This window comes from Argiope bruennichi, chromosome 5, assembly GCF_947563725.1.
Source record: "Argiope bruennichi chromosome 5, qqArgBrue1.1, whole genome shotgun sequence".
Taxonomy (NCBI): Eukaryota; Metazoa; Arthropoda; class Arachnida; order Araneae; family Araneidae; genus Argiope; species Argiope bruennichi.
This window is the reverse complement of record NC_079155.1, coordinates 36,353,750-36,373,463: the sequence shown is the minus strand read 5'-3', so window position 1 is coordinate 36,373,463 and position 19,714 is coordinate 36,353,750. Positions and strand designations below refer to the sequence as shown.

General features: G+C 29.1%; 1 protein-coding gene across 3 annotated transcripts in view; it reads right to left on the bottom strand.

Annotated features, from left to right (window-relative positions):
* LOC129968547 (protein Wnt-5b-like) overlaps nucleotides 1-19,714 on the bottom strand; it is a 678,623-nt gene that overhangs the window by 9,513 nt on the left and 649,396 nt on the right. For all 3 annotated transcript variants that reach the window (XM_056082546.1, XM_056082547.1, XM_056082545.1), the window contains one exon: nucleotides 18,264-18,556. In XM_056082546.1, coding sequence (XP_055938521.1) covers nucleotides 18,264-18,556 — 293 coding nt within the window. The remainder of the gene's footprint in view (nucleotides 1-18,263; nucleotides 18,557-19,714) is intronic.

The window sequence follows — 19,714 nt, the reverse complement described above, 5'->3', positions numbered from 1 at the left end:
ATATTTCTGGCAACCTGCACCTCCCGCTGCCTAACACGAATCCACTGACTGATTGTGCATATACGCGGAAGAGGAGGAGGCACTGCCTCTTTCTCTCAGACTTCCATCCCAGTACGAAATAGCTTATTCCAATTGCGTGCAGAATTCCATAACGGCACGCTCCGTTTGTACTCTGGTATGCACGAATCCCGGAGAAATTTTGTGACGGTTCAGGAATATGTTTAGGTAACGGCCACACAATATCTGTGAGAACGGAGCATTCGGTCGAGGCCTGATGCACCCATAACACGTGATTTGAGAAGGAGTATGAATCAGAGATATTAAATGCAGGGGCGTCACAATGATGCTACAGGAGGGGGGGGATCTCTGGGATATATTCCAACTGTAATGCGATGCATTCGATTGTTCGAAATAGGGGCTTCTGAGAAAAATTTGCATATTATGAAAGTTTGATGAGAAATTTCTGTATGTCATGACTGAAATGTTTTCTAAAACATGAAAATGATTCAAAAAGCTTTTAATTTTAGAAATGTTGTCTAAAAATTCTGAAATGCAAAATCATTGTGTCTTTCCACATTAATTCTGATTGAGGTACTTTTTGGTAAAAAAATACACTGGATAACATTTTAAGTTGTATCTAAAATTATCCGAAACTTCATTTTTCAGATTAAACTAAAAAGGATAATGATTGAATTATGGCCGGCTTTTTGTTTAACAAGCTGCGGGAGGAGAGAGATCTCTGAGTTATATTCCAACCGAAATGCGATGCATTCAATTGTTCGGAATGGTGGCTTTTGAGAAAAAATTTCTTATTTTTAATGTGTCACGAAATGTTTCCCGGTGTCATGCCTGAATTAGTTATAAAACATGAAAATTATTCTAAGAGTTTTTAATTTCAAAAATGTTGTCTAAAAGTTCTGAAATGAAGAACCATCATAACTTCCCAGATTAATTCTGATTGCGGTATTTTTGGAAAAAAAAAACACTGGATAAAATTTTAAGTTATGTCTAAAATTACCCAAAACTTCCTGTTTCGTCGAAAACTGAAAAGAAAAATGATAACGCCAATAAATTGCTACGAAATGTTAACACGTTGCGGGGAGGGGGGGGGGAGATGTCTAGAATATACTCAAACCGAGATGCGATGCATTCGATTGTTCGCAATGGGTGCCTTTGAGAAAAATTTGCATACTTTCAATGTTTGATGAAAAATTTCTTGATCTCATGCCTGAATTGTTTTCTGAAACATGAAAATTATTCGAACAGTTTTTAATTCTAGAAATTTTATTTTAAAACTTCTAAAATGAAGAGCCATTGTATATTTCCAAATTAATTCTGATTGGAATATTTTTAGAACAAAAACATACTTAATATAATTTTTAGTTGCTTATAAAATGATTCAAAACATTCCTTTTCATAAAACACTGAGAGGGAAATAGATTACGCCGATAGACTCCTACATAATTAGAACTTCTTGGATTGTTAAGAAAATCTATCATCAAATGTTTCTTATCTTTCTCTTAAAAAGCAAATGGTTTTCATTCAAGTTAGAATCAATTTTTTACCGTCAAAAGCTATAAGTTGTTTCAATTTAAACTGCTGATTAAAAATCCCGCTAACGGCCATGGTAATCTTCTATTACAAATGTCGAAAACGATAAAAGAAAAGTAATGTTTATCAATTAATCATAAGTTAAAGACAGATTTATAAGTAAATGGGATAGAAAGAGATTACTTCTTTCAGTCAAGATGAAATAATTTTGACAGAAAAGTTTAAAAGGTTCAGATATAAATGGATGAATATTAAGAAAATCTGGTATTTGTTTAAGATAAAAATTCTCAAATTAATAGGAATAAAAAATTTGTATAAATTATAAATATGAATTATGAGAAACAAATTTATGAGTAAGTGAAATGGAAAAAGTATTGCCTTTTTAAATCTAACTGAATTAATTTTGATAGGAGGATTTAAAAGATTCTGATATGAATGGATCAATATTAAGTACTCACTAATCGCATTTAGGAAAAAAAGGTTTCACATAAACAAGAACAAAAATTTTGTAGAAGTGTAAATCTGAATGGATCAGTAATAAGGATTCCTTTATCAGTAATAAGAGTGTCCTTATTACAGATCCTTTTCTTAAGCCCATATTTACAAAATGATTTTTTTTTACGAGAATTTGTTTTCCCTAAACCCAATAAAGAAATCTTTATTACTGATTCATTCAAATTTACAACTTATACAAAAATTTTATTCTTGTTTGTTTATGTGAAACTTTTTTTTTTCTTAAGTTCAAAAATGGAATCCTTATTATTGATCCAATCAGTAAAAAGGATTCCCTTATTGGGTTTAGGAAAAAAGAAATTCTCGCATAAACAAAACAAAACAAAACATTTTGCAAACATGGTTTTACTAATTTATTTTAAACAGAAGTTTTTGAAATACCTTTTATAAACTGGTGGTTACTTTTGAACAAGTTTTTAAAAACAATAATAATACACATTAATAAATATAATAAAAGGATAATAATAATAAATTATCCTTTGATAACTTTTTCAATCGCAAAACATTTTAGACAAACAAAAAAATATTATTTTTCTGAATTTTTATAAACAGATACTACATAAATAACTTAATTTTACATAAAATAACTTAATTTAAAATATAAAGTTCTAAACCTGACAACCGGGTTTAGAATTTTGTCATAGGTATTTAAGACAAAATTCATTATATATATATATATATATATATATATATATATATATATATATATATATATATATATATATATATATATATATATATATATATATATATATATATATATATATATATATAAAGAATTTTGTATTAAATACCTTTTACACTTGCTATGCCTTGGTGCTGTTTATAATTTCAAAACTGGAATCCAGCTTTAATTATTTTTTAAAAAATTAAAATTTCATTTCAAAACATTCCTATTTTAGCCAGATATGTTTCTTGTAACACAGAAGAACAACAACAAAAAAAAACTACACCTGACAACCGGGATGAAAATTCTGATTATCACCACATAATTCCACCCTCGTGCACTGACAAAAGCGGACAACTATTTATGACCAACTTAATCATGTTTCTCAAGAGACAACATTATGTTGCCTAACAAAGAAGAACAATTTATCACAAACTGTCCACTCCTATTTGGGTGAATTATTTTAAAACTAGAAGTGTAAGTATAAAATATTAATGTAATCCTGTACTATTTGGCATTGGTGTGTGATGCGGTTCAAGTTATGTCAGCCAATCCGAATGTTTATGACGACAGGGATCGTGGTGGGCTTGCACACTTGTCACATTAGCTTACCTGAAGCTCGTATTTCTTGAAGAACTTCGTCAAAACGTGGTCAAATTATGGAACCAACTGAACGTGTTTGGAATGTCCATTTCTTAATTTTTGGACATTCCCAGCAGGCAACTACAATACAAATACAGCATTTTGAATCACTGTCCTGGTAGGGGGAGTTATTAGTCAAGGATTGACTTTAGTCAATTAAATATGATTTGTAAATGTGTTTTCCTGATGTATAGTTTATCTTGTTAGTTCATTTTCTATGTCAAATCTTGAATTATTTTAAAAAATGTTTGGATTATTTTTATTTTATTTTCAAATCAACATCTGATTGTACAAAACTAAGACTTTCAGAATTACAGTCAATTCGTTGGGTCATTTGTTTCAGAATTTCAAGGAAAAAAAGATATACAAATATAAACAAAGCTTTTATAGAAACGTCACATAATTTAATATGGCGAATTCCAAATAAAAAAGAATTCGCTACTTATATTTGCAAAGTATAAATACAGGAAATATGATGATATTTTAGCAAAAGTTTTCAAAAGTATGCAAAGCTTATAATTACTATCAATTAAAACTTCAATTAAATTTTAATTTATAACAGATTTATTAACAAAAATCAAATTCTTAATCCTCTATAAATTTAGAACTGATAAGAAACCAACGTATCACTCTTGATTGTGCCTTCATCTTAAGTGTCTTATTTTTAATACGGATCTTCTAGTAGAAATCTTATTGCTATTCCTTAATTTAGATAATTTCATCTAATAAAAAGAAACGAATCCTTCAGAATTTAAACTATGCATCAATTTTTAACTAATTAAAATGCATATAAAATAATTCATTTATGCCAAAATGAAATTTGTGAAATAGAATTATTTTCTAATAAAAACCATGTTGTTTATTGTGGTTTTCACAGTTTTTTGTAACCTAATGAGTAGCTTCATAATTATTTTTAGAATTAATATTTCAGAATTAATATTTTAGTAAAGATAAAGTTAATCAATGCGATACTAAAACGAATTGATGACGACACAAAACAATAATAACTATAAGCAAACATGATCACGATCATAAGTAACCATGGTCATTACTATAAGTGATCAAGGTCATCAAAATTGCATTTAGAATACTAATAATTATAATGTGGAAATAAGAATACAGAAAAAAGTCATAATTTATACGATCTTAGGGAGGAAAAAAAAGCAAATTTCATTTAGAAAATGCATCATTCTGATTTCGAATGAAAAAAAAGCTTTCATATATATTATTATTTTCTTAAAAAGCATTTATTATTTACAAATTCACACTTCACAAGAATGCATGAATCAAGGAAGAACTTGATCCCATTTTTGAAAGATAAAAGACGATGAACTGACCAAATATCAATATTGTTTTTCTAACAATATTACTATTTACAAATATTTTATACCAGTAAATACTTCAATAGTGAGTCACTTTATATATGGATGTTCATAATTGCTGTTTCAGCCAAGCACAATCTTTAACAAACGCTCAAAGAATAATCTCTTACATTCCATTACAGTATTCCTCCAATTGTATATATTATTTATAAATTCACACTTTACCAGAAAGAATATATCAAGGCAGAACCTGATCCATTATCCCATTTTTGAAAGTTAGAAGACAATGATCTGATCAAATATCAATGTTGGTTGTCTAATAACATTATTATTTACCCATGTTTTTCGCCAGTAAATACTTCTATAGTGAGTCACTTTATATATGGATGTTCATAATTGCTGTTTCAGCCAAGCACAATCTTCAACAAACGCTCAAAGAATAATCTCTTACATTCCATTACAGTATTCCTCCAATTGTATATATTATTTATAAATTCACACTTTACCAGAAAGCATATATCAAGGCAAAACCTGGTCCATTATCTCATTTTTGAAAGATATAAGACAATGATGTGATCAAATATCAATGTTGGTTGTCTAATAACATTATTATTTACCCATGTTTTGCGCCAGTAAATACTTCAATAGTGAGTCACTTAATATATGGATGTTCATAATTGCTGTTTCAGCCAAGCATAATCTTCAACAAACGCTCAAAGAATCATTTCTTATATTCAATTGCACTCCCTCCAGCTGTGTATTTCCGCAATAATTTCGAAAGCCGTATAAATTTACTGTATTTGATAGAAGCACAGAAGGTGGTCTCGAATTATTTTTCATGAAAAACGTCACAATATCATTGAGATGATCATAAAAAATAATGAAGGATATTTTATTTGCACCCATTTTTTAAGGAGGAAACAAATAATATTTTTTTAGATGACACATGTAGGAATGTGGTAGTTATAAGAGAAAATGACAGACAATACGATTCATAAAAGGCTTTGGAAAATACATAATTCTAAAATGCCTTTTTTCATAATTTCGTTAACTTTTCAGCTAACGAAATTTTTATTCAAAGAATTTATTTATTTTTAGAAAATTTTATTTCAAAAGAGTATTTGGTATCTTTCATGCCAATCGGATTTGCAAAGATAATTGTGATTTTTTTTTCCACACTTTGACATAGATATGTCCCTAATTTGAATTAAATGTTTCGGATTGTAACGATTTTTACTTAAAAATACGTGATAGTTTTTCCCAATTAAAATAAAATCTAAATAAATTTTTTTATTGGGAAAAGTATCATTTTTGCAATGATTTTTCTTTCGTATTTTTACTACATGCAAAATTTAATTCTAGTTTGAAAGTAGAAAGCAAATTTTTCTCACATCCCACGAACAATTTTTCTTTGTTATTCCCATCATATTTATTACTCAGTGATTTGATAAATTAAGAAGAACAAGAAAGATAATTCATATACACTAGATACGAAATGAATAAAAGTTTAAAAAAATAACGCGTAATAAATTGATCTATTGTTGTTTTTAGTGCATCATCTACAATCAATTATGCTTCTTTTTGAATGAATAACACACAAGCCTACTAGATATCTTAGCTTAGTCAGGACAAATACAAATGTTAACATTATTATTGCCCTATTTCAATAAAATTCAACGAATTGTTTGCTTTTTAAACGCTTTACACGCTTGAAATCGATTTTTCATTACTTCTTAATATACTAGAATTTTGAAATTTTACATATCTAAGCATTCCTGATGATCATAGGTTATTTTAATATTATTAGAAAAAATAATTATCAGTTAATCGACTAATTCAAATCTAATTCAATAATAGCAATATTATTTAGTAGTGAATTGAAGAATAACTAATTTTAAACGAATGCTTAAATAAAACTAAAAACAAATAAAAAATAATAATAAAGAAAAAAAGAAAAGAAAAAAGAAAAAGAAAAAGAAATAAAGTAAGAAAAAATAAATAAATGCTTTTTATGAATATATGCAATCAAAAAAGTCCTTTTACCGATAAAATGACGAGTATAGCTCGTCATTGGCTTTTCATTCCATATGATGAACTACTAAAGTTACTATTGAATATGATAATTCGTTTTAAAATTTCTAGTGTACTGAATCCGGCAGCACTTTTATTACATATGTTGATATCATAGATCACATATTGTTTATCTTTTGATTGGCTTGGCACAAGTCACGGCCAAATTGTTTTTAGTCAGTGGATTTCATTCTTATAAACATTTAGCGCTATCATACTTACTAAAGTAAAATCATGATGTGAAATAAACACCGTAACGAATAAGAGCAGTGCATACTATGAAGATCAAGGTAATTGGCGGTATTCAGAAAAATCAGAAGAAATAAGCATACATTTACCTGGGAGTTTATCATAGATCACATATTGTTTATCTTTTGATTGGCTTGGCACAAGTCACGGCCAAATTGTTTTTAGTCAGTGGATTTCATTCTTATAAACATTTAGCGCTATCATACTTACTAAAGTAAAATCATGATGTGAAATAAACACCGTAACGAATAAGAGCAGTGCATACTATGAAGATCAAGGTAATTGGCGGTATTCAGAAAAATCAGAAGAAATAAGCATACATTTACCTGGGAGTTTATCATAGATCACATATTGTTTATCTTTTGATTGGCTTGGCACAAGTCACGGCCAAATTGTTTTTAGTCAGTGGATTTCATTCTTATAAACATTTAGCGCTATCATACTTACTAAAGTAAAATCATGATGTGAAATAAACACCGTAACGAATAAGAGCAGTGCATACTATGAAGATCAAGGTAATTGGCGGTATTCAGAAAAATCAGAAGAAATAAGCATACATTTACCTGGGAGTTTATCATAGATCACATATTGTTTATCTTTTGATTGGCTTGGCACAAGTCACGGCCAAATTGTTTTTAGTCAGTGGATTTCATTCTTATAAACATTTAGCGCTATCATACTTACTAAAGTAAAATCATGATGTGAAATAAACACCGTAACGAATAAGAGCAGTGCATACTATGAAGATCAAGGTAATTGGCGGTATTCAGAAAAATCAGAAGAAATAAGCATACATTTACCTGGGAGTTTATCATAGATCACATATTGTTTATCTTTTGATTGGCTTGGCACAAGTCACGGCCAAATTGTTTTTAGTCAGTGGATTTCATTCTTATAAACATTTAGCGCTATCATACTTACTAAAGTAAAATCATGATGTGAAATAAACACCGTAACGAATAAGAGCAGTGCATACTATGAAGATCAAGGTAATTGGCGGTATTCAGAAAAATCAGAAGAAATAAGCATACATTTACCTGGGAGTTTATCATAGATCACATATTGTTTATCTTTTGATTGGCTTGGCACAAGTCACGGCCAAATTGTTTTTAGTCAGTGGATTTCATTCTTATAAACATTTAGCGCTATCATACTTACTAAAGTAAAATCATGATGTGAAATAAACACCGTAACGAATAAGAGCAGTGCATACTATGAAGATCAAGGTAATTGGCGGTATTCAGAAAAATCAGAAGAAATAAGCATACATTTACCTGGGAGTTTATCATAGATCACATATTGTTTATCTTTTGATTGGCTTGGCACAAGTCACGGCCAAATTGTTTTTAGTCAGTGGATTTCATTCTTATAAACATTTAGCGCTATCATACTTACTAAAGTAAAATCATGATGTGAAATAAACACCGTAACGAATAAGAGCAGTGCATACTATGAAGATCAAGGTAATTGGCGGTATTCAGAAAAATCAGAAGAAATAAGCATACATTTACCTGGGAGTTTATCATAGATCACATATTGTTTATCTTTTGATTGGCTTGGCACAAGTCACGGCCAAATTGTTTTTAGTCAGTGGATTTCATTCTTATAAACATTTAGCGCTATCATACTTACTAAAGTAAAATCATGATGTGAAATAAACACCGTAACGAATAAGAGCAGTGCATACTATGAAGATCAAGGTAATTGGTGGTATTCAGAAAAATCAGAAGAAATAAGCATACATTTACCTGGGAGTTTACTTAACTAATAATAGTGAAATATTACCAAGAAGACGAAAACGTGCTTAGCGACTAATAAGTTATTTTAGTGAATGCTCGCTCTGGTGTCATAGACATGTCATCAGGAGAATGGATTTGAAAAGAAATAAAATAATATAGCTGAAATAAATTTTTTTTTAAATTGCGGGAGTACTTAGAGTAAATGCGAAAACTAGACAATAATCCGAAGACATTAGAGATTTTTGAAAAAGTGTTGAATCTGAATTTACGAATTACAATTACGTCCATATCAAAAATATAATTTTAATTAGCAATATGTAAAAATTATAAAATAAACTAATTTTTCTTTTAAAATAAAAATTAAAGGGTTATTTCATGCACAATTTTCCCCTATTATATCTTATTGGAAGGGGTTAAAATTCATTTCTGACAAATAAATAAATCACAAGCCTTCAAGTGCCTAGACATCAAAAGTTAGCTTCCATTCATTCAGAATTCCCCCCCCCCTTCTTTGTTCCTTTTTTTCAATACCTAGAGCGCTCCCAGGTCGAGTATTGAAAAATCTGAAAATTTTAAAATTATTAAAGCTAGATAAGCCCTTCTTTTTGCCGGAAAAATAAATTTAGAACTAAAAAAAAAAGGACGTTACGTCCTTTATACAAGGAAAATAAAAATGAAAAAATCTTCAACCGACAACTTTATTTCAAAGACGAACTTTTATAGGCTTGCTTTTATGAATACCCACTGAAGCAAGGAGAATCAAATCAGATGGCTAATATTACCACCACACTTTTCTTTCCATTGTGGAACTCCTTTGTACGAAACGGGGGAGGGGCCCAATCACTACTAGAGGGGTTGGCGAAGAAAAGGGCCCACAATTTTTCTATTGTGCATCCGGTTTTGCAAAGTTTGAGGAGGCAAGAAGAATGGGTGCCTGCACAGAGGCCCAGAGTTTGAAAAGTTGGGGGTCCCAGGATGAAAGGCGACAATCCTAATTAAGATGTTTTGCGTGATGACAGCAGACATGGTTTCGGGTCAGGGGGAGGGTGTATCTGGAGCATCGTGATGACAGCTACACTGATGCTGCCTGATAACGCTTTCATGACGGCTACATGGAGCAGAGATTCGTTAAGATAGGAGATGAATGGGCCTGATAGAACATATGAGAGTGGTCTTGGTGATTTTATGCGGTTTGAGGAAAGCTAAAAGATGCTTTTTGTCAAATTTGGCGGCACATCTAACAACTTTTGCGGTTTTGTGGTTCAAACTAATCTAAATTCGGAATGAAAGATTGTGAATTACGATATCTTTATTTTTTTCCGAAAGATGTAAATGTATCAAAGAGCAAATTAGTTGTAATAGATGTATCTCGTAATTTCCAGAGAAGGATTACTAACCTCTTCACGTAAGATTTAATAATGAAAAAATTTGCATGAAATAATCATTTAATTTTTATTTTAAAAAAACCTTGTTTTATTTTATAATTCTTATAAAGTATTAATTAAAATTATGTTATCGATATGGATATAATTGCAATTCGTAAGTTCATATTCAAGAAATTGATCCATATTCCTCAAAACCTTTTATTGAATTCAGTTTAGCACCTAGTTTTCGCAATATCAGAACGTTTTCGCTAGACACTTTCGCAAATTACTTTATTACAGGCACATTATCTGTTTCCTTCCAAATCCATTCTTTTTATGATGTGTGTACAACTCCAGAACATTTAATAGAATCTAGCTCTTTTCCGTCTTTTTGGTAATATTTCACTATCGTTAATTTCATTATCAGTATCAGGTAAATGTAAATCAGTATCAGGTTCAATATCAATAATTCCAAATCAGTATAACTAAATGTATAAATCAGGAGTATGCTTATTTCTTCTGACTCTTCAGAATCCCTCGAGTCACTTTGATCTTCATAGTCTGCATACTCTAACCCATTATGATGTTTATTTTATAACACGTTTTTCTTTTAGTAAAAATATATATTGATTGCACCGATGTTCACACTAAATGTTTGTAAGAATTAAATCCCACTGACTAACAATTTGGCTGTGACGTATACCATGAAATTCTGATTACTAACAATATGCGATAGTGTACCGCGAAATTCTGATGACTAACAATATGTGATAGTGTACCACGAAATTCTGATGACTAACAATATGTGATAGTGTACCACGAAATTCTGATGACTAACAATATGCGATAGTGTACCCCGAAATTCTGATGACTAACAATATGTGATAGTGTACCACGAAATTCTGATGACTAACAATATGCGATAGTGTACCCCGAAATTCTGATGACTAACAATATGTGATAGTGTACCATGAAATTCTGATTACTAACAATATGCGATAGTGTACCGCGAAATTCTGATGACTAACAATATGTGATAGTGTACCACGAAATTCTGATGACTAACAATATGCGATAGTGTACCCCGAAATTCTGATGACTAACAATATGTGATAGTGTACCACGAAATTCTGATGACTAACAATATGCGATAGTGTACCGCGAAATTCCTATGACTAACAATATGTGATGATGATCTATGATATCAACATATATAATAAAAGAGCTGTCGGTTCATTGCACTAGAAATTTTATACCAAACTTATTATCATATTCGACAGTAACTTTAATCCTATGACGAGTCATTATATTGTATGGTATGAAAAACCAATGACGAGCAATATTCATCATTTTACAGGAAGGGATTAAATAGATAAAGCAGGCAATTGCGTATGAGTTCTATAACTTTAAGAGACTACATGTCTCGAAATTGATATTCATTTATTCATTTTTTTAAATATTTTGAAAATCATTCAATTTTTCTGTTTTTATTTAATTTTAATTTTAAAGAACATGTAATCAAATTTATAAAATTGAAATCAAGTAAAGCCTAAGATAATTTTTTTTAATTATTTTGCTAACAATCCTTATTATTATTTGCAAATTTATATTATGCTATTTTATAATAATAATAAAAAATGTGGTTGTTTTTTTAATTGAAAAAAATATCCAATCCTATTGTTAAATATTATTTATATTATTGGTAAGAAAAGTTTTAACTTTTATTCTCTTTTTTAAAATTTTTTCTTAAATTTTACTTGCATATTTTTATACACAATATACTGAAACTAGCACTTTAGAAAATGATTTGAAAATAAGAATTTTGCAGCTTCAATTTGAAAAAAAAATGTTATTTAAAATTACTGATATAAAAAAAATTAGCGTTGCCTAAAAATATTTGATTTTGGAGATGAAAATTGATTTTGGAGATATACATGACCTACCGTTCCCAAGAAGGCTGAACCATTATTTTGGCCATGGTACAGCCCCTCACGTAGGAAGTATGTCCCATCATCGGAGAGAAGATAACTCGACCCAACTCCATTATTATGCCCACTAGATGATCGAGAATCAATCACCATACCGAAAGTTTTATTCGACAAAACTTGGGTGCACTCTCCACATGGAATAGACAAGTTCTGATAACAAATATCTTCAAACGATAAAAAGAAGCGTATCTAAGAGCTTAAAAATTGCAATGAACGAAAGGCGCAATTCCAAAATAAATTAAAGGTCATTAATGCGATACAAAAGAGATAATTAAGAGGAGCAGTAGGCTCGTCAAGTGAACAGATGATGACAGAAAACATAACAAAATCAAGAATAAGAAAGTCAAAATTTTATGTATTTAGAGACATTTAATAGAAATCATCGATAGCATAGATAATGCTTTTCTCTATTTTTTCTTGGTGCATTTCTGATTTCTGAATTTTTGTATATGTTTTCTTGAAACTTACTAATTCAAAAAGACTTAAATTTTTGTTACATCGAAATGCTGGTCATAAATAGTGTTCAAAATAGAAACGAAGAATTATATTTATCATCATAACACATCAATATACCTTGTTAGAATTATATATTTTTTAAGGGTGAGTGGGGGGATGTCTCAGAACGAATTATGTAAATTTCCACTAATGCACATAATCCATAGATGTTCAATTAATTCATATTTCGATTATAAAGTAATACTCAAGATAAACTATCAGTGGCATCATAATGTTGCATGCTTAATTCTAAAAAACAGTCAAAATGTTGCATGCATAATTCTAAAAAACAGTCAAAATGTTGCATGCATAATGTTAAAAAACAGTCAAAATGTTGCATGCATAATTCTAAAAAACAGTCAAAATGTTGCATGCATAATTCTAAAAAACAGTCAAAATGTTGCATGCATAATTCTAAAAAACAGTCAAAATGTTGCATGCATAATTCTAAAAAACAGTTAAGATGTTGCATGCATAATTCTAAAAAACAGTCAAAATGTTGCATGCATAATTCTAAAAAACAGTCAAAATGTTCAATAGAGATGATCGTTGAATCTACAACTATAGAATTGATATGTAATTGTTTAGGAAATAGATGTTCGTAAAAAATGAGGTTTTCAAAATTTTAACTATATTTTCAATAAAAAAAAATCATGCAAAATTTGAAAGTTTTACTTAATAACTTTAGGGCATATTTTTGCATAAAAATTTTTCTTCTTTTTTTAAAAATAAAAAAACAGGTGATGCTAATTTTATTAACATATATTTTTTTCCAGAATTTTCATAAACATTTTAAGTATATTTTATAACACTCCCATTCTTTTAGTAAGATTCATATTTAAGAGTATTATTACAATATGAAATACGTTTTTACTTTCTCCTATACTTAATACAGAGAAAGTACAGCATTCGTCGAATAATTTGAACTCGAAATTTTGACGAAACTCTACATTTTAGACTTCCCTGATTTCGAAAAACGCATTTTTGTAAAATGTCTGTCTGTCTGTGACAAAGATAACTCAAATGCGATTTGAGCTAGACGTCTGAAAATTAGTATACAGTCCTTACACCAAATTTGACGATCTCAAATCAAATTTTGTGCAAAATCCGTTCACAGAAAGTTTGTCTGTCCGGCTGTTCGAACATAATTTAATACAATAACTACAAAACGTAGAGAATTAAATGGATAAAATTCAGTACATATGTTTAATATCTATTGTGTAGACATTATCGAATTCTGAGCCAAATCCAGCGAGGGGTTGAGAGTCTGACGATCTGTACTTTCAAAAAACATGAAAAAGCAGTAACTCAAAAACGAAGTGACTTGAATCAAATTTAATATGGGTTTTTGTGGTTGCAATTGTAGTTCTGTGTCAAATTTCTGTTTAAATCGGTGGCAAAAACGCATTTAAAGCATAAATTCTATTTTTGATTATTATTAACCACATACCAGAAATTAATCGCCAAATAACTCGCCAAGGATGACACGATAGATTCAGTAAAAATGCCAAATACCCGCCAAAAGTTAATGTTTCGTAACTATTATACTCAATACCATGTAAGATGTTCTTGGGCATAGCATATTTATGTAAGCGAGAAAGTTTTGCGGAGACAAGTCCCCCTGGTTTAGGCGTACATTTTCGCTGCTACTATATAATTAAAAGTAAATTTTATTAATAAAACAAAGATAGACAAATCAAGTCTAAAATATTATTATGTTATGACGTTTTCGGATTAAGGATTCGAGAGTTTTATTTATTTTTCATGTTTTGCAACATCAACATGCCCGTTTTGAAAATACATGATAGATATATAGGAAAGGATTTCGTAATTTTGAGTTATGGCTCGGAAGGAAAATCGACAGTCGGAATGATAATACAATTTCTAAATTTCCCAAGACATACAATCGTAAGGAAATTCGACATTCGATTTTGCAAAATAAACGTGCAACTTGCACACAAATATGGTGAAATTTCCAATGCAATCGGGTCTCGAATCTACAATGAGTATGCTGAGACTTTAACATCAGATCACCGCGCTTCCGTTGGCGGCACAATTATATTCCTAATTCAATTCTCCACTGCATAATTTTGGTAACTAATTTGAACAAAAGTTATATGCAATTATTACTTTGAATGCCGTATGCGTTTCTTTCTAAACCTCTAGGTTAAAAAAACAGGTATCGTGACCGAAGTGTTTAACATTTTATGCTTAATTTCCGGCTTAATATATATGTAAGTTAACAAATCGTAATACAGCAAATGAAATTCAGTTTAAATCCTTTAATTATTAAAATAGGCAGAACTGATAGACGATTCTCTTGATAAAAGTTATTTCATTGCTAATAATAAATTATCAAATATCAAAAACATTTGGCAACTTAGCATGAAATTTAATAAAAGATGTTAGAAGCAGGATAGATCAGTAAAAGATGCTAAAATAAGATGTTCAATTGCCTTAATTATCTAATTATATTACAGCAAATAAAAAATTATAGATTATCTACATCTTATATTTGATGTAATTTCCTGTTTTTTTTGTGTGTGAGTGTTTGGGGGGGGGGAGAGTATTAATCCGTTTAGAAAATATTTCCAAAGTATTTCCATCATACTATTTTCATTAATTACTTCTCCCCCCCCCCCTCCTTATTTTCATTTCAGAAAATTCTTCAATTGCAACTACGGAAAATTGCGAGCAATCGGCAGTATACATGCTTTATAAATAATAGATACGTATTTAGCTTACATTTTAAAAATAAAAATTAATGATTTGAGTAAAATTAATAACTATTAAAGAAATACACCAAATCAACATTAAAAAATCGTTTTATTTTATTTATTTATTTTTTTAAATGAATAAATACCCTAAGAAAAATATTACTCGAATTCAAGAAAAAAGAGGAAAATGAATCGTTTGCTTAAAATAAATAACTATCATAGGATATCAAATAAATATAAAAACTGGAAAACTTGTCGAACACACCAACAAAAAAACTAGTTTTCCTTAAGTTGCAGAGGGTTTTTAATACATTTTTAGAATGATTTCTTACTTGTTGAAATAATATTTAAAATGCAAAGCTATTTTCGTATTTAAGTCCCATGATCGTTTAAACTGAGTAGAAGTGCATATACACTGGCACTCTTGAAAATAGATTTGCCCTTACGCCAAAAAAAAAAAAAAAAAAAAAAGAGTATGATTTAAGTTCAATCAAACTAACAGTAAAAGACGAATTATTCAATGGAATAAATATTTATCCCAAAAAACAAAATGAATCAACACAACGAATGAATATTGATCTATTTTTTTGTCACGCGTGGTTTTAAAATATACTTTCAATATGATTTTGAAATTTGCATTTAAGCATTTAAGTTTGCATAATTTGCATTTAAATTCCATTTAATTCGATTTGTTTTATTCCATTTTAAAGAAATTTTACCTTTTTCTGGGATCGTTAAAAAAATGATCTCCTTTTTTTTTATAATTATTTTCTATATGCAGCAAATCTAGTTTTTTGAAGGCATAGAAGAGAGATCATCGATTAATAACAATTGCTAGTCAGCATTAAGAAAATTATAATTTACTCTATGTTTCTCATTTTTCCCCCACATTTTTTCAATATAAAAAGTATTTGTGTGAAAGGTCCCAATCAAAGCTATTCCTTTAGCAATTTTTTTCTATTGAAAGGTTTTTATTTATCAGATGTTTATTTTAATGAATAATTTATTTCTTATCTAATGGCAGTTATTTATTATAAGTAAATTTTTTTTTTAATATTATGTCGTATGTTTCATTGACATTATCAGTTTTACGAAAACAATTCCTTTTTATGTTGATTCAATATGTATTTTTATAACAAATATTTATTTTAATAAACAATTCGTTTCTTGAGTTAATTTGATATCGTACGGTAGCTATTTATTATAAACTAATTTTTTTCATTGATTCGTTATGGGTTTTTTTGTTAGGTTTTTTTTTTTTTTAAATTAACCATTCGTTTTGTAGTTTATCCTATTTATTATACTATTAAATTAAATATATATTTATTAAAAAAAATTCTTCGTCAATTCAAGCTGGCAGTATGTAGCAAATTACGATATGTGTATCTATAAATGGTTTTAAAATATGTTTTAGTTTTAGTTATGTAAGATTTCCACAAGCTAAAAGAAATTTCTTTTTAAATATCGGTTGGTGCAAAAAATAATATATATATATATATATATATATATATATATATATATATATATATATATATATATATATATATATATATATATATATATATATATATATATATATATATATATATATATATTCACAAACAAATGGTTTAACCAGTTTTTTAAAAGATTCCGGTTAATTATTTTATTTGATAATTATATGATTATTTAACTGTAATTTTAAGGAAAATAACTCACTATTTTAATAGAGGAGCTGAGAATAAACAAGAAGTTCCAAATTCGTTTTCAAACCATTACATCTCAAAGACACTGAAATCAGTTGCGCGTTCATTTTTAAAACGAATGATAAATGACGACGAAAAATAGATCAAAAGATCTTGCAGCAACATGTTCAAAGATCGAAAATCTTGGCACAAATATGTTAAACAGAAATTAGACCGGATGTTAAATTTTTTCGAAGATAGATTTTTCTCATAATTAGGTGGAATTGTATTAGGTATAATGTATTTTTTAAGCTGCCTTCAGTATATACTTTCAAAAACAAGAAAAAAATAAAATAATAAATATCTTTATTAGACAAATTGTTAAACACTTGTTTCTCTGTCGTAAGAGGAATATTAAACATATATTCAGTGACTCATAAATATTACTAGAGTTAAGTTGATAGTGATGTTACATTAATCATGAGGCACAGACCTTGAGTCCTTAAATTATTACTCATTAATGTTTTCCCAAAACTGTTTGAATTATAATTTTAGATGAAGAATGTAAATATATTTGTTTCAGCTAACACAATTAATTATGTAAAATGTTAATTAGTTTCATTCAAAATTGTTCATATGCATCAAATTTTACTAAAATTAAATTAGATTGAATTAGAGATGCAATTTCAGCACTAAACGTTCTAATTGATATTATAATTTTATAAAGTTAAACCAACTTCAAAGGGAGAAAACACTCAGAATCACATATCTGAAACAAAGATTGCCAGTAATTCCATCAAATATTGAAAAACCTCGAAACATAAGATTAAATTTCATAATAACACATTATCATTTCCCAGAAATAAAAAAAAAAAAACCCATCTTACAAGAAAAAGAAAGAAAAACGAAAATTAAAATAGAAAGAGGGGAGGGACAAAAAAAGAAAAAAATTCAGAACCTACAAAAAACATTTTATTTGAAAAACTATAGCTGCAAAAAATGATTTATTTTCAGGTATAGTATCAACAAATAACCACCACCATATTTAATAATTATCCTCTATTACTCACCAAATAATAATAGCATTTTGTAGAAAGACTTATTCTTTCTTTTCATGTAATAAAAAATATTTCATACAAAAGATCATCCTTAGAAGTTGCTTTATTTATAAAGCCACTTGACTACAAAATCTTTAAAACGTGTTCTAAGGTTTAAACCATATTCCAAGAAAAAATTATAGCCTAACAGCAAAGCATAAAAGCGGGGGAAAGCCCCGTCTTACCCTTCTGCCCGCTTCATTGTTGTGCAGGTTCATAAGCTTCCTCCCTTGCTCCCTGGACCCCCTGGGGTGGTTGACCTCCCTTTCCCGGACGTCCACGAACCCCTCCGTGAACCTGTAACCGTACTCGATGTTGTCGCCGCAGCCGCCCCAGATCCAGTCCCTGTGCAGGTTCTTTGGACGCATGGCTCGACTGCAGCCGCAGTTGGACAATTGGCCGTCCCGACAGCCACGGGATACGGTGTGCACCACACCGGCCGCGGCTATGGCATGAGCGAATGCCGCTTCCCGGCTACCTGCAAATAAATATAGGTAATTTAGAAAAAAGAATGACAATTGAATATCTGATAAACACCAATATTATTTAATATAGGAAACGACACTGAAGAACTGATTTTTGACATCCTGTAATAGATATAGGTATTTTAAAGAAAAGAGAGACAGTAAAAGATCGTGTAAATGCCAATTTTATTAAATATAAGAGAATATTATGAAAAAATGGTGGTGATCTGTAATAAATATAGGAACCTGTAATAAATATAGGCACGTGACTTTGTTAGGGTTGATTTTGTTAAAAAATGTTTTAAGATGTTTATACTTCCGAATTTTGGAATAAAATTTATTGAATTAAAATATCTGAAACCAAATAATAAAAAATCAAAAATGCTTCGCCAATTGGAAGAAATATTGTTTTTTCTCTCTTCTTTTTTAGCCCCCCCCAAAAAAAAATCATGAAAAAAGTAGGGGTGTTTTTCTCCCTTCTTCTTCTTATTTGGCTAAAAAGAAGTATAAAGCTAAAATCTTCAAGAAGTTTATCAATGATTTGTTCAAAATATTTTAGAAAGCTTAAGAAATGCATTGCCTAGTTTCTGAACTAAGAAATAAATTGTATTGTAATGCAAATTTTAAACATTGGTATTCAACTGAAAAATAGCATGATATTTTCAATTTTTTAATGCATTATGATATACGAGTATCAGAACAACTAAAGTCTTAAAAAAAAAAAAAAAAAAAAAAAAAAACAGAAATTTTTTTTTGTGTTGCTTAGAAATTGCGCAGCATATTACAAATTATTATTCCAAATTTGAATAGAAATTACACACTAGAATTTTATTTATAAAATTTTATTAGAAGAAACTTTTATTACGATTTAAAATTTGAGAAATATATATATATATATATATATATATACCCTGTATAAGCCGAACGTAGGAAATAAAACAGAAAAATCAAATCAATAGGAGATAGAAAAACCAAATATTGATCCGTCTGCTTGATTATTTGGAAACGTATCATCTTGCCACATGCTTAGAACTTTTAGTAGTGCAGGTAGAAAATAATTTTATAACGAATTGATGATATTATTGGATTTTATAATTACCTTTTTGTCGACATATTTGATATTGTATGAGATAAAACAAAATTGTCTTGACTTCAGAAATTCACTTCTGGGA